Genomic DNA, 12,632 nt, shown 5'->3' on the forward strand with positions numbered 1-12,632 from the left:
CTTCTGTGTCTCTAACGACCCACAGACATTCTCATCTTCATAACATCAGAGAAAACAGTTCATCAAATCAACAGCAATGCTTTACCCCAACTGATACAATCAGCAACACATTAAGATCAAGCACAACTTGGATGCTGACCATCTGTGGTAGTCACTAGTCTATCACCCTTAAATCATTTGAATTAAATTGAAATCAAGAAGCAGTTCAGAGCATGCCTGCAGTGAACAAAATTTCAATATAGTGTATTTACCATTTAATGGCTCAGAAAGAGCGATGATGCAAGACCCCTGATCTCAGTTAGCTGATGGCTGAACCCCCTGATGCTGACTGACCTCGGACTGCAAGGCCCAGATTGAGTTCCCCATCCTTCTGAATGGTTGAACTCCGCAACGTTCTATTACAGGTTTCCCACGCCCTTTCTTTAAAGATGTTCAAAGTTGGGAACTCAGAAAAATACCCTTGATGACCACCTCTGTCTTTGCAGAGTGGGTCCAAAGACTAGCACAGTCAGGAGGTCTGAGAGTGCGGGGGGGGGCGTATGGGCGTTCAGGGGTGCCTGCGCGCCTACCTTCCCGGCACTTGAGCGATGGCACCTGGGTCGGGAGCAGGAGTGGCTCTCCTTCCCGTGGTGGATCGGGGCCCAGGCTTCCTCCCGGCGCTTGAGTGATGGCGGCTGGGTCGGGAGCACGTGTCTTGGCTCAGTTTTTTAGTCCATGGGTAGCTGGCTCCAAAGAAGAAATAGCATGGCAGAGGGGCCTTGCGGAGGAAAAGCTGCTCACATCATGGCAGCCAGGAAAGAGCGATATTTTTAATTTTTATCAATTCATTCTCCCCCCCCCCACCCTGGGGATTAAACTCAGGACTTTCACACTGAGCTATATTCCCAGCCATTTATTTTTAATTTTGAGACAAAGTCTTGCTAAGTTGCCCAGGCTAGGCTTGAAATTGTGATCCTTCTGCCTAGCCTCCCAGAGTGCTGGGATGACAGTCATGTGCCAGCACCTTGGTCTGAATTCTCTCTTTTTAAAGAATCTAAGAAATGGCTGGCTTGAGTGCACAGTAGTAAAACACAAACTAGAATTTGTGTCTTAAGAACAAGAATGGGTGGACTTGGTCCAATAGCTAACTGGCTTGGATCCATCAGCTTGTAGCAAAAGGATTTGATTTTGTGTCCAAGGAAGATACCATGGTAGTAGCATCTTTTGTTACTTTTTGAGAAATGTCTACTAGGAAATGACAGGATAGTCAATGACTGTGGAATAAGAGGATGATCAGAAAGGAACAAACTGCCAAGGAATGTTTAAAACTAGAAATTGCACGTGGGGGTTGAAACTTGAAGTCAGTTAGGTTAAAGATCTGTTTATGTGCTCAGATTGATATCTGCAGGGGCAAACAGAAAGGCAGCTGCTGCTCAGGATCTGCAGTCACATGGAATCTCCATGAACTTGGGAGCCAGGTGTGTTCTGCTGTGTAGCAGACGTGTTCTGTATGGCCATGAGAAAAACAAAATGTACAGTATCCTCACTCAGCTCAATAGAAAACATGATACTACCAACATCTCTTAGGTTATGTAACCTGGCTGGAAATATCGGAATATGGACTTCGTTAGGAAGAGGGAACTTTCCTTCAGTTCTTTTTGACAGCCACTATCCTTTAAAGAGGACAGTGAGCCCTTGAAAGGCTCTCTGGAAGATTCAGGGCAGCTGCAATGATGTGTTCAGCTTTTTTTTTCTTTCTACCTGTAGGCCCTTCTTTCCATTTTCATGCTGTGCTTGACATTTAATTTTCAAAGCCAATCTGAATGACACAGCAAGGGGAGCAAGAAAATGGTGAGAGTCTCTGGTGACAGATGTGCACTTTGAATGTCATTTGCAGTGGGGCTTATCTTTCATCCACAGCAGGCACACTCGCCAGCTTTGAAGGAGAGGAAATGAAAGTGTGAAATTGCATTCTGTCCAAGTCGCAGTAGACTCTACTGACTAAGCAGGTCAAATCGCTTGTCCACCTTTTCCTAGATGACCTGTTTTGAAGAGTTTCACCTCTTTTGATGGCTGCAATCAAATGCAAGCTTGTGGAAGGCGACCTTGTTTCCTGGGGGTTGGAGAGTCAAAAGTTGGTCTCCTTCCCTCAGGTTGCTTTTCTCTCTGTGTTCCCTTGAGATCCCCTCAGGACTCTTCATCCCCAGCATGGCTGTGGGAGCCATGGCAGGCAGGATGGTGGGGATTGGTGTGGAGCAGCTGGCTTACCATCACCATGACTGGATTATCTTCAGGAACTGGTGCAGACCTGGGGCAGACTGCGTCACCCCAGGACTTTATGCAATGGTGGGAGCTGCAGCCTGCCTAGGTATGTCCATGGGTCAGGGATGGGTGGAAGAGTTGGGGCACTGATATTGTTCAGGACTGGCAAGAAGACATGGATGTGCTCATTGGCATTACTAAGCATAAGCTAGGTTGTGCTGTGGTAACAAGTAAGCTCTGCCATCTCAATGGCTGAACACATAGCAAGCTTATATCCTGTTCACTATATAGATACAATATAATACAACACATAAACCATGATTTAGCAGAAGACTTTTTTCCACCCAGTCATTCAGAGGCCCATCTGATGGAATCTCCACCATCTCACAGCTGTATGCCCAGAGAACTCATTCTCAGTCAGGAATGATTTTGCTTCCTTGGGACACCTGGAAAAGTCTGGAAGGATACTTTTGATCATTCCACTCGTGTGTAGTGGGTAGGGGCCAAAGGTCCTGCTAAACCTGCTGTAGTATACAGGAGAGTCCTGACAACAAAGTGATCCAGTCCTAAATGTCCCCAGTACTGAAGTTAAGAAACCCTGGTTTAGGCTTATTAAAGAATCAGTTTGGATTCTTTCTTCGAATACTAACGAATCCAAAGGTATGTCCCTCTCCAATCTATTTCCTCAAAATCTCTACAATTTTCCAACTTATGGGTTGCTTTCTTGGGTAAAAGCTTGTATAGGCTGTGTAGGATCCACTCACAGAAAAGTCAAGCATTTGGTCTGAGTTCATCTATTACCCAGGGTCCTGCATTAGACAAGAGCTTCCAGTCAGATGACTTACAGCTCCTATTTGCAAGGCTGAGTTTAATAGAGCCTGGCCTCTATTCTGGGGATGCCAATATGGGCAACATCTCATAGGAACATCTCCTTGGAGCAAGTATGAGGAGAATTTAGAGAGCTTGGATTGAGCTGCATTTGCAGGCTGTGAGCTTCTCAGTTTTCATAAATTGTGCCTTCATGAGGGTTCAGGGTTAAGCTTCAGAATCTCACTTCTCTCTTCCATTGTAGGTGGAGTTACCAGGATGACAGTATCACTGGTGGTCATCATGTTTGAATTAACGGGTGGTCTGGAGTACATTGTGCCCCTGATGGCGGCAGCCGTGACCAGCAAGTGGGTGGCTGATGCCTTTGGGAAAGAGGGCATCTATGAAGCCCACATCCACCTGAATGGGTACCCATTTCTTGATGTGAAGGATGAGTTCACCCACCGTACCCTGGCCACTGATGTGATGCGGCCCCGGCGAGGAGAGCCTCCACTCTCCGTGCTCACCCAGGACAGCATGACTGTGGAGGATGTGGAGACGCTTATCAAGGAGACAGATTACAACGGCTTCCCTGTGGTGGTCTCCAGAGACTCTGAGCGCCTCATTGGGTTCGCTCAGAGGAGGGAGCTGATCCTTGCAATAAGTAAGGAGAGGGAGGTTCACATTTTGTTAAGCAGCCTTTGTACCCCTAGAATTATGAAAGAGGTTCGAGAGAATGTTTCGTAAGACAGGAGTTCTCAAGCTTCAGGGCAGATCTGTCATCTGGGACCTTGTTAAAATGCAGATTTGATTGAGCAGGTCTAGGTAGGCCGATACTCTGCATTCACCATTCATGCCAGTGTTGCCAATCCCCAAAGTTTCAACCCGTGTCCTAGGATAGACATTCCTGACCAGAAAGTGACTGCTGTGTGTTCACACTAGGAGGCAAGCTGCTGCTGCTGCTGCTGTGTTTGGGGGGATAATTGGTGGAAACTGAGAAGGAGAAGGGATGGTGTGAGATCCCAGTGTGGCCTGTGCCAAGCTGGTTTCAGAGCTGTGCTTTCAGGCAGGATAACTACCTCACTTGGGTGGTGAGGTCTCTCCCTGAGACTTTGCTAGCCACCACACAAGTTTTTGCTTCACTGAATGAATTATGGCCCATTCCACCGGCTAGAGGCCCATATGGGTTAATGAATAGCATTGCTAGACATAAGTTCTATGTGGTTATTTTCTCCTTACATTTGAACCGAAATCAGCTACCCCGGGCGGGGGGCAGACTGTTGACTTGGGGTAGGAGAGAGAGGGATGATGCCCAAGTGGGATGTTCCATAGACAGGTATCCCAGAGAAGCCAGCGTGCTGGCTCCTTAAGAAGGGGAATAGGAAGAAGGATTGCAAAGACAGAGTGAAAGAGGCAGGTGAGACTCATGAGGAGAATTTAGAGGGCATATGCTCAGAAGTAGGAACAGAGAACCTCAGAGGGTTGGAGTCCTGGGGACTCCAGGATTCAGCAGGGGCACGGACCAGTGTAGCCCATCCTCCCTCACATGGTAGATGCCGTGCCCCCTGACTGAGTATCATTGCTTTGCAATCTCCGTAGCATCCCTGCACCCCATGGGCAACTGGGGCCGGTGGCCTGGCTCGTGTGTGCACGTGACAGTGTTACTGCTGTCCATTCCCCTGCTGCAGCACTCCTGCTTTGTGTCCGTGGGGATTTCTTTCTTGGGTGTGGCTACTGAGTGCCCCACTGGGAACACATCTTCACCAGAGAACTGTCTCCTCCTCCCTGCCCTATGTTCCTATTCCTAAGGTGCTTCTCTTCCAAGATAAATGGCTTTAAAATTTTCTTTAAAGACTCTTTCTCAAAGGTTTTATAAAAATTAGTTTAGATAAGTTATACCCTCTAATTTTAGTGTGTTGCTCATGAATGCTTAGGTCCCCCAAAGCAAAGATTGATTTTTCATTTTGGACAGCATAGCAAGTCGGTGCTCAGTGATGCTTGTTTTTACTGTAGGTCCTGTATCAAAACAGGTAGCTGCCTTCAGAAGTAAATATTGCCTTACAAATAATGAGGCTTTAAAAAAGTTGTTTAAGTCAAGTTGGGTTTGTTTTAAAATAATGTAATCAGCAGCTTTTAAAATTTTATTCAATTCCTAAAATCTTTTAAGCAAAGGTTGAAATTTAGAAACTCAAGAAATAAATGTCACAGAATTCATTACCTATTGTGTCGCTCTAGGCACACCTGCTAAGAAACAGCTTACTAATTTTGCTGAAATCCATTACTGTAATCAAGTGGGAAGCAGTAATTGGCATCAACTGGTTAGAGAAGAAATTTAAGCTTTGCAAGCGAGCACTCTTTCAGAAGCTATGTTTGGAATGTCTGAAGAGGCATCACACAGTGTAAATAATACCTCTGTGCTTTCAATCAGGCCATAATAGTGTAGAAGCTGCTATTTACACGGTCTGTGGAAAGGCAAGGGGTGTTTCACTCCAAGGAATCAGAAAAGCTATTTTCCTGATCTGTGAAAAGAGAATTCACTGTATTCTTGTGGAGAAATTCATGGCCTGTATTTGAGGAGTCAGGTTATGAATGTAGAAATGTGACATTAGCCTTTAGCTAAAAGTATCCCATGCCAATTTCACTTTTTGAGGATTGGGAGCTAAGATTATCATAGGATAGATATAATTACAATAATAAACAATGGTAAATGAGGAAAATAAAGGTTTTTATTACATGTCTTGTTTGAAATTGTAGCAGCTGCTGACATGGAGTTGAAATATTTAGTTATTTTCAGTCTATCTCTGGGAGGCCAAAGCACAGCCATTGTTTTTGTTAGAAAGTGAATTAGTGCCACCTGAGCAAGGTGACCTCTTCAGATTATTAACACGTGAGGCTGTAGATGGCCCTTGTTCAAATTCCTGGTAAAGTGGCCTTTACCTCTCATTGTCTTTGGGAATGTGAGGCACTTCTATACTCAGCAGGGCTCAGCCTCTTCTAGTCTTGAATTCTGCAATTAAGTGTATAAGGGTTCAGAGAGGACTCGGTGGGAAGCCGCAGAGATGATTAAAGGGATGGAAAGTTAGAGCTACAGGGAAGAGTTAAGGGAACTCAAAAAAAATGTTTTTTGTCTGATGGATGACTTAATAATGATTCTCTAGCATGGGGAAGATGCTTACTTGCAGAAAGGGATCTACATCCAGTACTGAACCAGAATATAAATGGCAGTTTTGGCAGATAAACTATTTAGGGCTGAAGAGGTTTCTGCCGGGGAGTGCTGTTAATTTTTGGAATAGGTCATAGAGAATAGTGGTGTCAACTACTTTCTGCTGAGGATGTTAAAATATATGGAGAGATATATGTAGAAGGACTTCACCATGACTTTGTAGACAATAACTGGTAAAATACTCTGATTTCTCTTCATTTTAGCCCTTACTTTTTGTTATCATATTGTCTTTGTACTGACCACTATGGTGGTTGCTTCCAGTTTTCCATTTCAGCCTTTCTCATGAATTACATCTGCCTTATGGAAGCATTTTTAATGAACAGAATGATGGACCACTGACACTAGTTTTAATAGAATATGTAATAAGCATCCTCCATTAACAACATTTAGAAAACAATTTAACTACTGGAACTTAAAACATTTAAAATGAAGTTTATTACATTTTTAGAGTAAAAGTAACACACACTTATAGAATATTGGAAAAATCAGAAGCAAATAAAGTAATTTTTAAAGGCACTCACTAATATTTAGTGCACTTCTCCTTTAGGGCTCCTTAAAAATGTGCATTTGGGGATTTTGTGGGGTTTCATTTCCAACTTAGGCTCCCAAGATTTCCTGAGGTCTGGGAGTTAGACCAGTGATCATGAACTTGTGGCATGCATACCAGAGAGGGCTGTTTGTATTCCTGAAAGCTCTAAAAGGTTTGCCATCACTGGTCTAGACTCTGATAGCCCTGACTTGTCCCCTGGGTGAGAGTTGGTTTATCCTTTTATATAGGAAATATTTCCTGAGTGCTCACCATGTGCCAGTACTCTCCTAAAAGCTAGAGTCCAGGGATGGCAGTATATTGTCTCTGTCCTCTGTAAAAGTACATGTTAGAGTTTTGTTGCAGACACTTTGGTGACCAATGGAGAGTTTTGGTCCCAACTGGGAGTAGCTGGTTTACTCCAATACAGAGTTGCAAAGTGCTCTTTTCCTGGTTTTTCTTCCATTCACCAGCTCTTGGCCTGTGCATAGCACATCTACCTCCAAAGTTTGAAGCCTTAGATTAAGTTTTTATAATACAGTTCCAAAGTGACTTAGTAGAACCCTTCTAAAGAGAGCAGCAGTTGCCATGTGGAGTAGCAAAGAGTACACCTCAGATCTCCAGCTCTGACTCCAGCCGATGCCTGCGATTCTTACAGGGCAATGAGTAGCTCATGGACTTTCCTTCCTAATGTCTGCTTTATGAAACAGGCTTTATTCTACAGGTCAGGCTGAACAAGATGCGCTGCTATTTAGTAGACCCATTGTTTTCATGCATGCATGTGTGCATGTGACAAATACAGGTTTTGTGCTGCTGGTTTCTTTGTATTTTCTGGGCACTGGAAGTGCACTAGTAAGCAAGAGATCTTAGAATGTGTGTCTATGAGAATCAGGGCTTCTAACTCAATGGGTAGATTCAGAGGAAATATAAGCTTGTTCATTTCAACAACTGTGTTGATGGTTCACTAAGTTGTATTTAGTTTTATAAGGAGTTCAGCAAATCCATGTGATCAGTTCTTGATTAGGGGTTTGTGTCTTGATCCAATCCTGATGTTCAATCTGATTGTCAAAACAGATGGAAATCCTATTGTGTGGGACTTTACAAGAATCAGTTGGTCTGTGGAAATGAGCAAATAAGTACACATTGACTGTTGCCCCCCTGTCCTAGTGCATAAAGACAGAACCATCTTGGTTTAGGAGAGAAGTATGCAGTTGTGGAGTGCAGGACCTGCATTTGAAAACACATTGTGTATCAGCATTGCCTGGTATTTGTGGTTGAATCATATCCTATTTGATATAACTAGATTTAACCTGACCCATATAATGTGCAGGCATTTGCCCAGCAGGCCCTCTGCTCCTTTTTTCAAAAGACACCCCTTTTCAGATTCAGCCTGACCTCAAATGCTGCCAGTTTTCCATTAGAGTACTATATTGCACTAAATGGCCTTAGAGGAAGCTGTTAGAATTTTATTTTTGAAAGAACAATATAGGTGAATAATAGTCTTTGAGAAAGCAAGAAACGTATTACAGAAACCAGGATTCATTTTAAGGCAGGCTCTGCCGTACGTTTTTCCTAACCTTTTCCCATGAACCAAAAGAAAGATTAAAATTCCAACAGAAGGAAAATTGCCTTGGAGAAATATCTTGAGACCAATGGATTTATTTCATGTGTGACTTAAAATAGCCTGGGTTTCTAGCACTGCATTAAGCTGTATTTCTAATGAGTTCCTGTTACCCTACTTTTCTTTAGCTTCACATGGCCTTGCGTAAGACTGAAATAGACTAATTGCTACCATAACAGTTTTCCTATCTTTTGAAAAATCTACAAAATGGTCCATTTTAAAGAGAAGAGATCCAAGGAGTGTGTGTGTGGGGCGGGGGTGAAGCTTTTCTGGGGTTGTTTCTTTGGTCCCAAGGGTCATATTTGGGATTGAGCTGCATTTCTGGGTTGTGAGCCTGGGCTGGTCTTATTGGTTTCTTGTTCCTCTTAGAATTCAGAATGCCATTTGGGCCAGCTATAAGTTTGTTTGCAAAAAAACAATGTATTAAGGTCACTGGGCAGATAATGAGGTTTCTTTTCGTGACAAACTTCAGCTCATGATGAGGTGAAGGAGTGTTTGGAAAGCAAGAATGGAGTGCCCTGAGCTGTTTGGGGTGCTCTGGATTCCAGGGGCAGTAGTGAATGTCCCCGAAGGAGCCATGTTGGCCAGGCCCGTCTTGCAAGACCTTGGCAATGAGTTGATCTGGTCATAGCAGGGGGCCTCCCTCACACAGCATTCGCCTAAGAGAGATGCCAATTTCGCAGATGTTTGGCCGAAGTCTCTTATTAAGAATGTGTCATTTGCCCTCTGAACCCTTTTCTGTAGGATTCTGGTGCTGGGGGTGGTAAGTGAGAGATTTTTGTGTGGCTTATTATTCCCACTTACCCTCATTCTAGAGAATGCCAGACAGAGGCAGGAGGGCATTGTGAGCAATTCCATCATGTACTTTACTGAGGAGCCTCCTGAACTGCCAGCCAACAGCCCGCACCCCTTAAAGCTGAGGCGCATCCTGAATCTCAGCCCTTTCACGGTCACGGACCACACCCCCATGGAGACAGTGGTAGACATCTTCCGGAAACTGGGACTCCGCCAGTGCCTGGTGACTCGGAGTGGGTGAGTAGCCAGACAAGGGTGAACAGAGTATGTACTGTGGCCAGGCTTGGAAGAAAACGGTGGTGACTAAGACAAGGCTCCGCCCTTAAGGAGCTCACTGGGATAGTGCAGCCCTTGACAGATGATGCCAACAAATTGTGATAAGTGTATTGAGAAGGAAATGTCCACGGAGCTTCGGAGCTTAGTACAGCCTGGGAAGGTGGAAGCAGCTGCCTGGCTCAGCCTAAAGGTTGAGTTCAAAGAGGAGGAGCCAGAGGAGAAGAGCTTGGTGATGTTTTTCTACCACCATAGGACACTCTGATTAGGGGAGAAGATATAGCCAGTTCTGCTATGCCATGATATGCATGGTCCTCAATATCAGTGCTATGTAAGAATGAGCAGTGAAAACCACAGGACTCATAGGAAAATGGGGGTAGGTACACAGTACTCAAAAACTTAGTCAGTGGTACATTTAAAGAGATGGGAACCTAATAAAAATGGTAGTCTTACACGTTACACCATGAAATGGTTAAGAAACACATGAAAAAACAATATGTCACTTCACTTTAGAAGTGGCTGAAGTTGGCTGTGGAATAGATTGGAACTCATAAGTTCCTCAGTGAAGGAGGATGATTTGAAATTGGAAGGGAAGTCAGCACAGCAGGCTGGCTGGGAGTGGCTAAGGTGCATGTGACCCAAGGCAGCATGCACATGTTCTGGCAGTGTAGTGGTGTGCACACGTGCATCTTGTGTATCTGGGTTCAGCTGGGTGCAATTTTCTGTGCTCTACTAGCTTCTCATGAATGAGATTGCATATAGGCAGAGGCAAAATCCATTTTATGCGCAGGTTGTTCCTTAATCTGTCAATCTGTTTGAAGCAACTTCACCTTTGCCAAACACTATTGGGAAGCTGGAAGATGTACTAGCCCCATGGCATTGTCTCTGCTGCCATGCTATTACTTTTTCTTTGTGGCTTCACAAAGACCAGGAAAGCAGCAATCCAAAAATCAAAGGCCCATGACTGTGCCAGAGGGACAATTTCCTGAGGGCTAATCTTTGGGCTCAGAGGCATACCCCAAGTTTCATAGCCTTGGAAACTTGAGGAGAGACAGGATGACCTGGGTCATCCCTTTAGGGGTGGGGTTGGAATGAGGGGATGGTTTGTAGAGACAGTGATACCCAAGGTAGTTTATTGAGACCTTTATAGAACTCAGATTAACTGTTTAATGCAGCTAACATATGTGGAGTTAGCATACTCTGGTTTAACCCAGCAGTTCTCAACAGGGATGATCTTGTCCTCTAGAGACACTGAGCAATATCTGTGGATAATTTTGGGTGGAGGGAGAGGTGTTGCCTTTCTCTAGAGAGTAAAGGCCTAGGATGCTGCTAAACATCCTGCAATGTAAAGGATAGCTCCCACAAACAAACAAACAAAAATCTGATCCAAAATGTCCTCAGTGCTGCTGCTGAGTGACCCTGGCCTGGATGTTGTGTCTAACCAAATAAGCAATCCCATTCATTTGGCTTTCTTCCTGCTGTTCTGGGGACAGCGGACAGACAGGGTTTGCACGGGGTTAGAAGTGTGCATTCACCTGAAGAACTCCTAAAGGGCACCTTGAGGGGCCTCCTTAAGCTCTGACTAAAGCCAGAAGGGTGGGTTACACATGAGAGGTGCCATCATTAGGGAAAATATAAATGAGTCCTTGTGTTTGAGGCTGGAGGTCAATCATTTCTGTTGGTGAATTTTAAAGGAGCTTAGTGGTTTCTCAAACTTGAGCATGCATCAGAATACCCAAGAAGTTTAAACCAGTTAAACCCAGTGTGCTTGGCCTCACTGTTGGGCTGCTGATCCTTGAGGTCTAGCTGAGGCTGAAGATCGTGCATGTTTAACACACTCCCAGGCGGGGCTGCTACTCTGGAGACCCCACTTTGAGAACAACTGAAGACCACTTCTACACTTGATTTACAGTTTTAGGCAGTGTGATCACTTGTGCCATCTCAAGTGTATAGCAGTTTCTCCTTTCCTTTAAAATAATAATCCAATGTCAGCTATCATCGGAATTCCCAGTTCAGGCAGGAAATTCTGCCCTTAGCACCCGCTCACACCTCACAGATCCCCACAGGGTTTTCCTGTAAAGATCTGGGTACTGAAATTGGCTCTGAATATTCTGCGAGAAAACAAAGTTCTCTCTCTCTCTCTCTCTTTCTCTTTCTCTCTCTGGCTGTACATATTTTAAACAAACACAGGTGCCAATACATTAGCACTGGCAAAAGATGCTTGTTTCTGGACTTTCATTTTCATCTCTTTGGGCTTTCAGCCAGGGCAAGCCCTGCTCAAGCCAGCTCGAGCTTTTGATGCATTCCCCACACCATGTGCCTCTTCTACCTTCAGGATGGCTGAGAGCTGGAGCCTATCCCCAGACCTGGGGCATTTGCAAGATTTCTCAGGGCCTGGGTCCCAAGGCCTTCTTCATCCCAGACCCAGGAAACAGAGAAGTCTTTGTCCCCAGAATATAGGAGTCTAGGAAGCCTAGACTGAATTTGGGTGCAGTTTTCTCTGTGCAAGTTCTAGAAAAGAAAAGCAAGTAGGGGAAATGGCTTCTGATTTTCTCCATCCTTTCTAGGTGGTCTGCAGGGACTGGATAGGTAGTTTTCTCAGAAGAGCCCCACTGCTCAAATCTCCATTAGGTTCTTGGTCAGAGATCGGGCCATTTATAATTTACTGGATTCGCTTGAACTGCCATCCAAATGGGCTGGAAGTTCAAACACTTGATTTAAATCAGATAGGATGTGTCATGCCACTAATGAAACCTGGTGAATTTGATGTTGCCTCCTTCTGAGTTGATATTTGGCTTTATTTTTTTTGTGATAATTACTGTTGCAGGCCAGGGCACAATTTATGCACAAATCCAAGATAGCTTCTGAATTAATATTTCCCTAATGTAATTGTAATCCACCTGACTTTCAGACATTATAGTCATAAAACTTAAATAGGAGGTTTGCAGAACTGTAAATGCTTGATCTTTTTTTTTTCTTTTTTGAGATGGAGTCTTGCTATGTTGCTCAGGGTAGTCCTGAGCTCCTGGGCATACGTGATCCTCCTGCCTCAGCCTCCTGAGTAGCTGGGACTATAGATGCATGCCCCATAGTATCCAGCTGTACCTGATCTTTTTATTCTGTCTCCAAGGTAAAAAAAAAAAAAA

The 12,632-nt window shown here is 44.3% G+C and overlaps 1 protein-coding gene across 8 annotated transcripts in view; it reads left to right on the forward strand.

Moving 5' to 3' along the window:
* Clcn4 (chloride voltage-gated channel 4) overlaps positions 1 to 12,632 on the forward strand; it is a 90,227-nt gene that overhangs the window by 47,601 nt on the left and 29,994 nt on the right. For 7 of the 8 annotated variants that reach the window (XR_778339.3, XR_778335.2, XR_778340.3 and 4 more), the window contains exons 9-11: positions 2,161 to 2,347; positions 3,314 to 3,712; positions 9,234 to 9,450. Coding sequence is in view for 2 of the 8 variants with exons in the window: in XM_010613991.3 (XP_010612293.1) it covers positions 2,161 to 2,347; positions 3,314 to 3,712; positions 9,234 to 9,450 (803 nt within the window). In the remaining 6 variants the exon portion in view is untranslated. The remainder of the gene's footprint in view (positions 1 to 2,160; positions 2,348 to 3,313; positions 3,713 to 9,233; positions 9,451 to 12,632) is intronic. The other variant, XM_033760081.1, reaches the window with a different exon arrangement.

Source organism: Fukomys damarensis, unplaced genomic scaffold (genome assembly GCF_012274545.1).
Source record: "Fukomys damarensis isolate Sample0158 unplaced genomic scaffold, DMR_v1.0_HiC HiC_scaffold_39, whole genome shotgun sequence".
Lineage (NCBI taxonomy): Eukaryota > Metazoa > Chordata > Mammalia > Rodentia > Bathyergidae > Fukomys > Fukomys damarensis.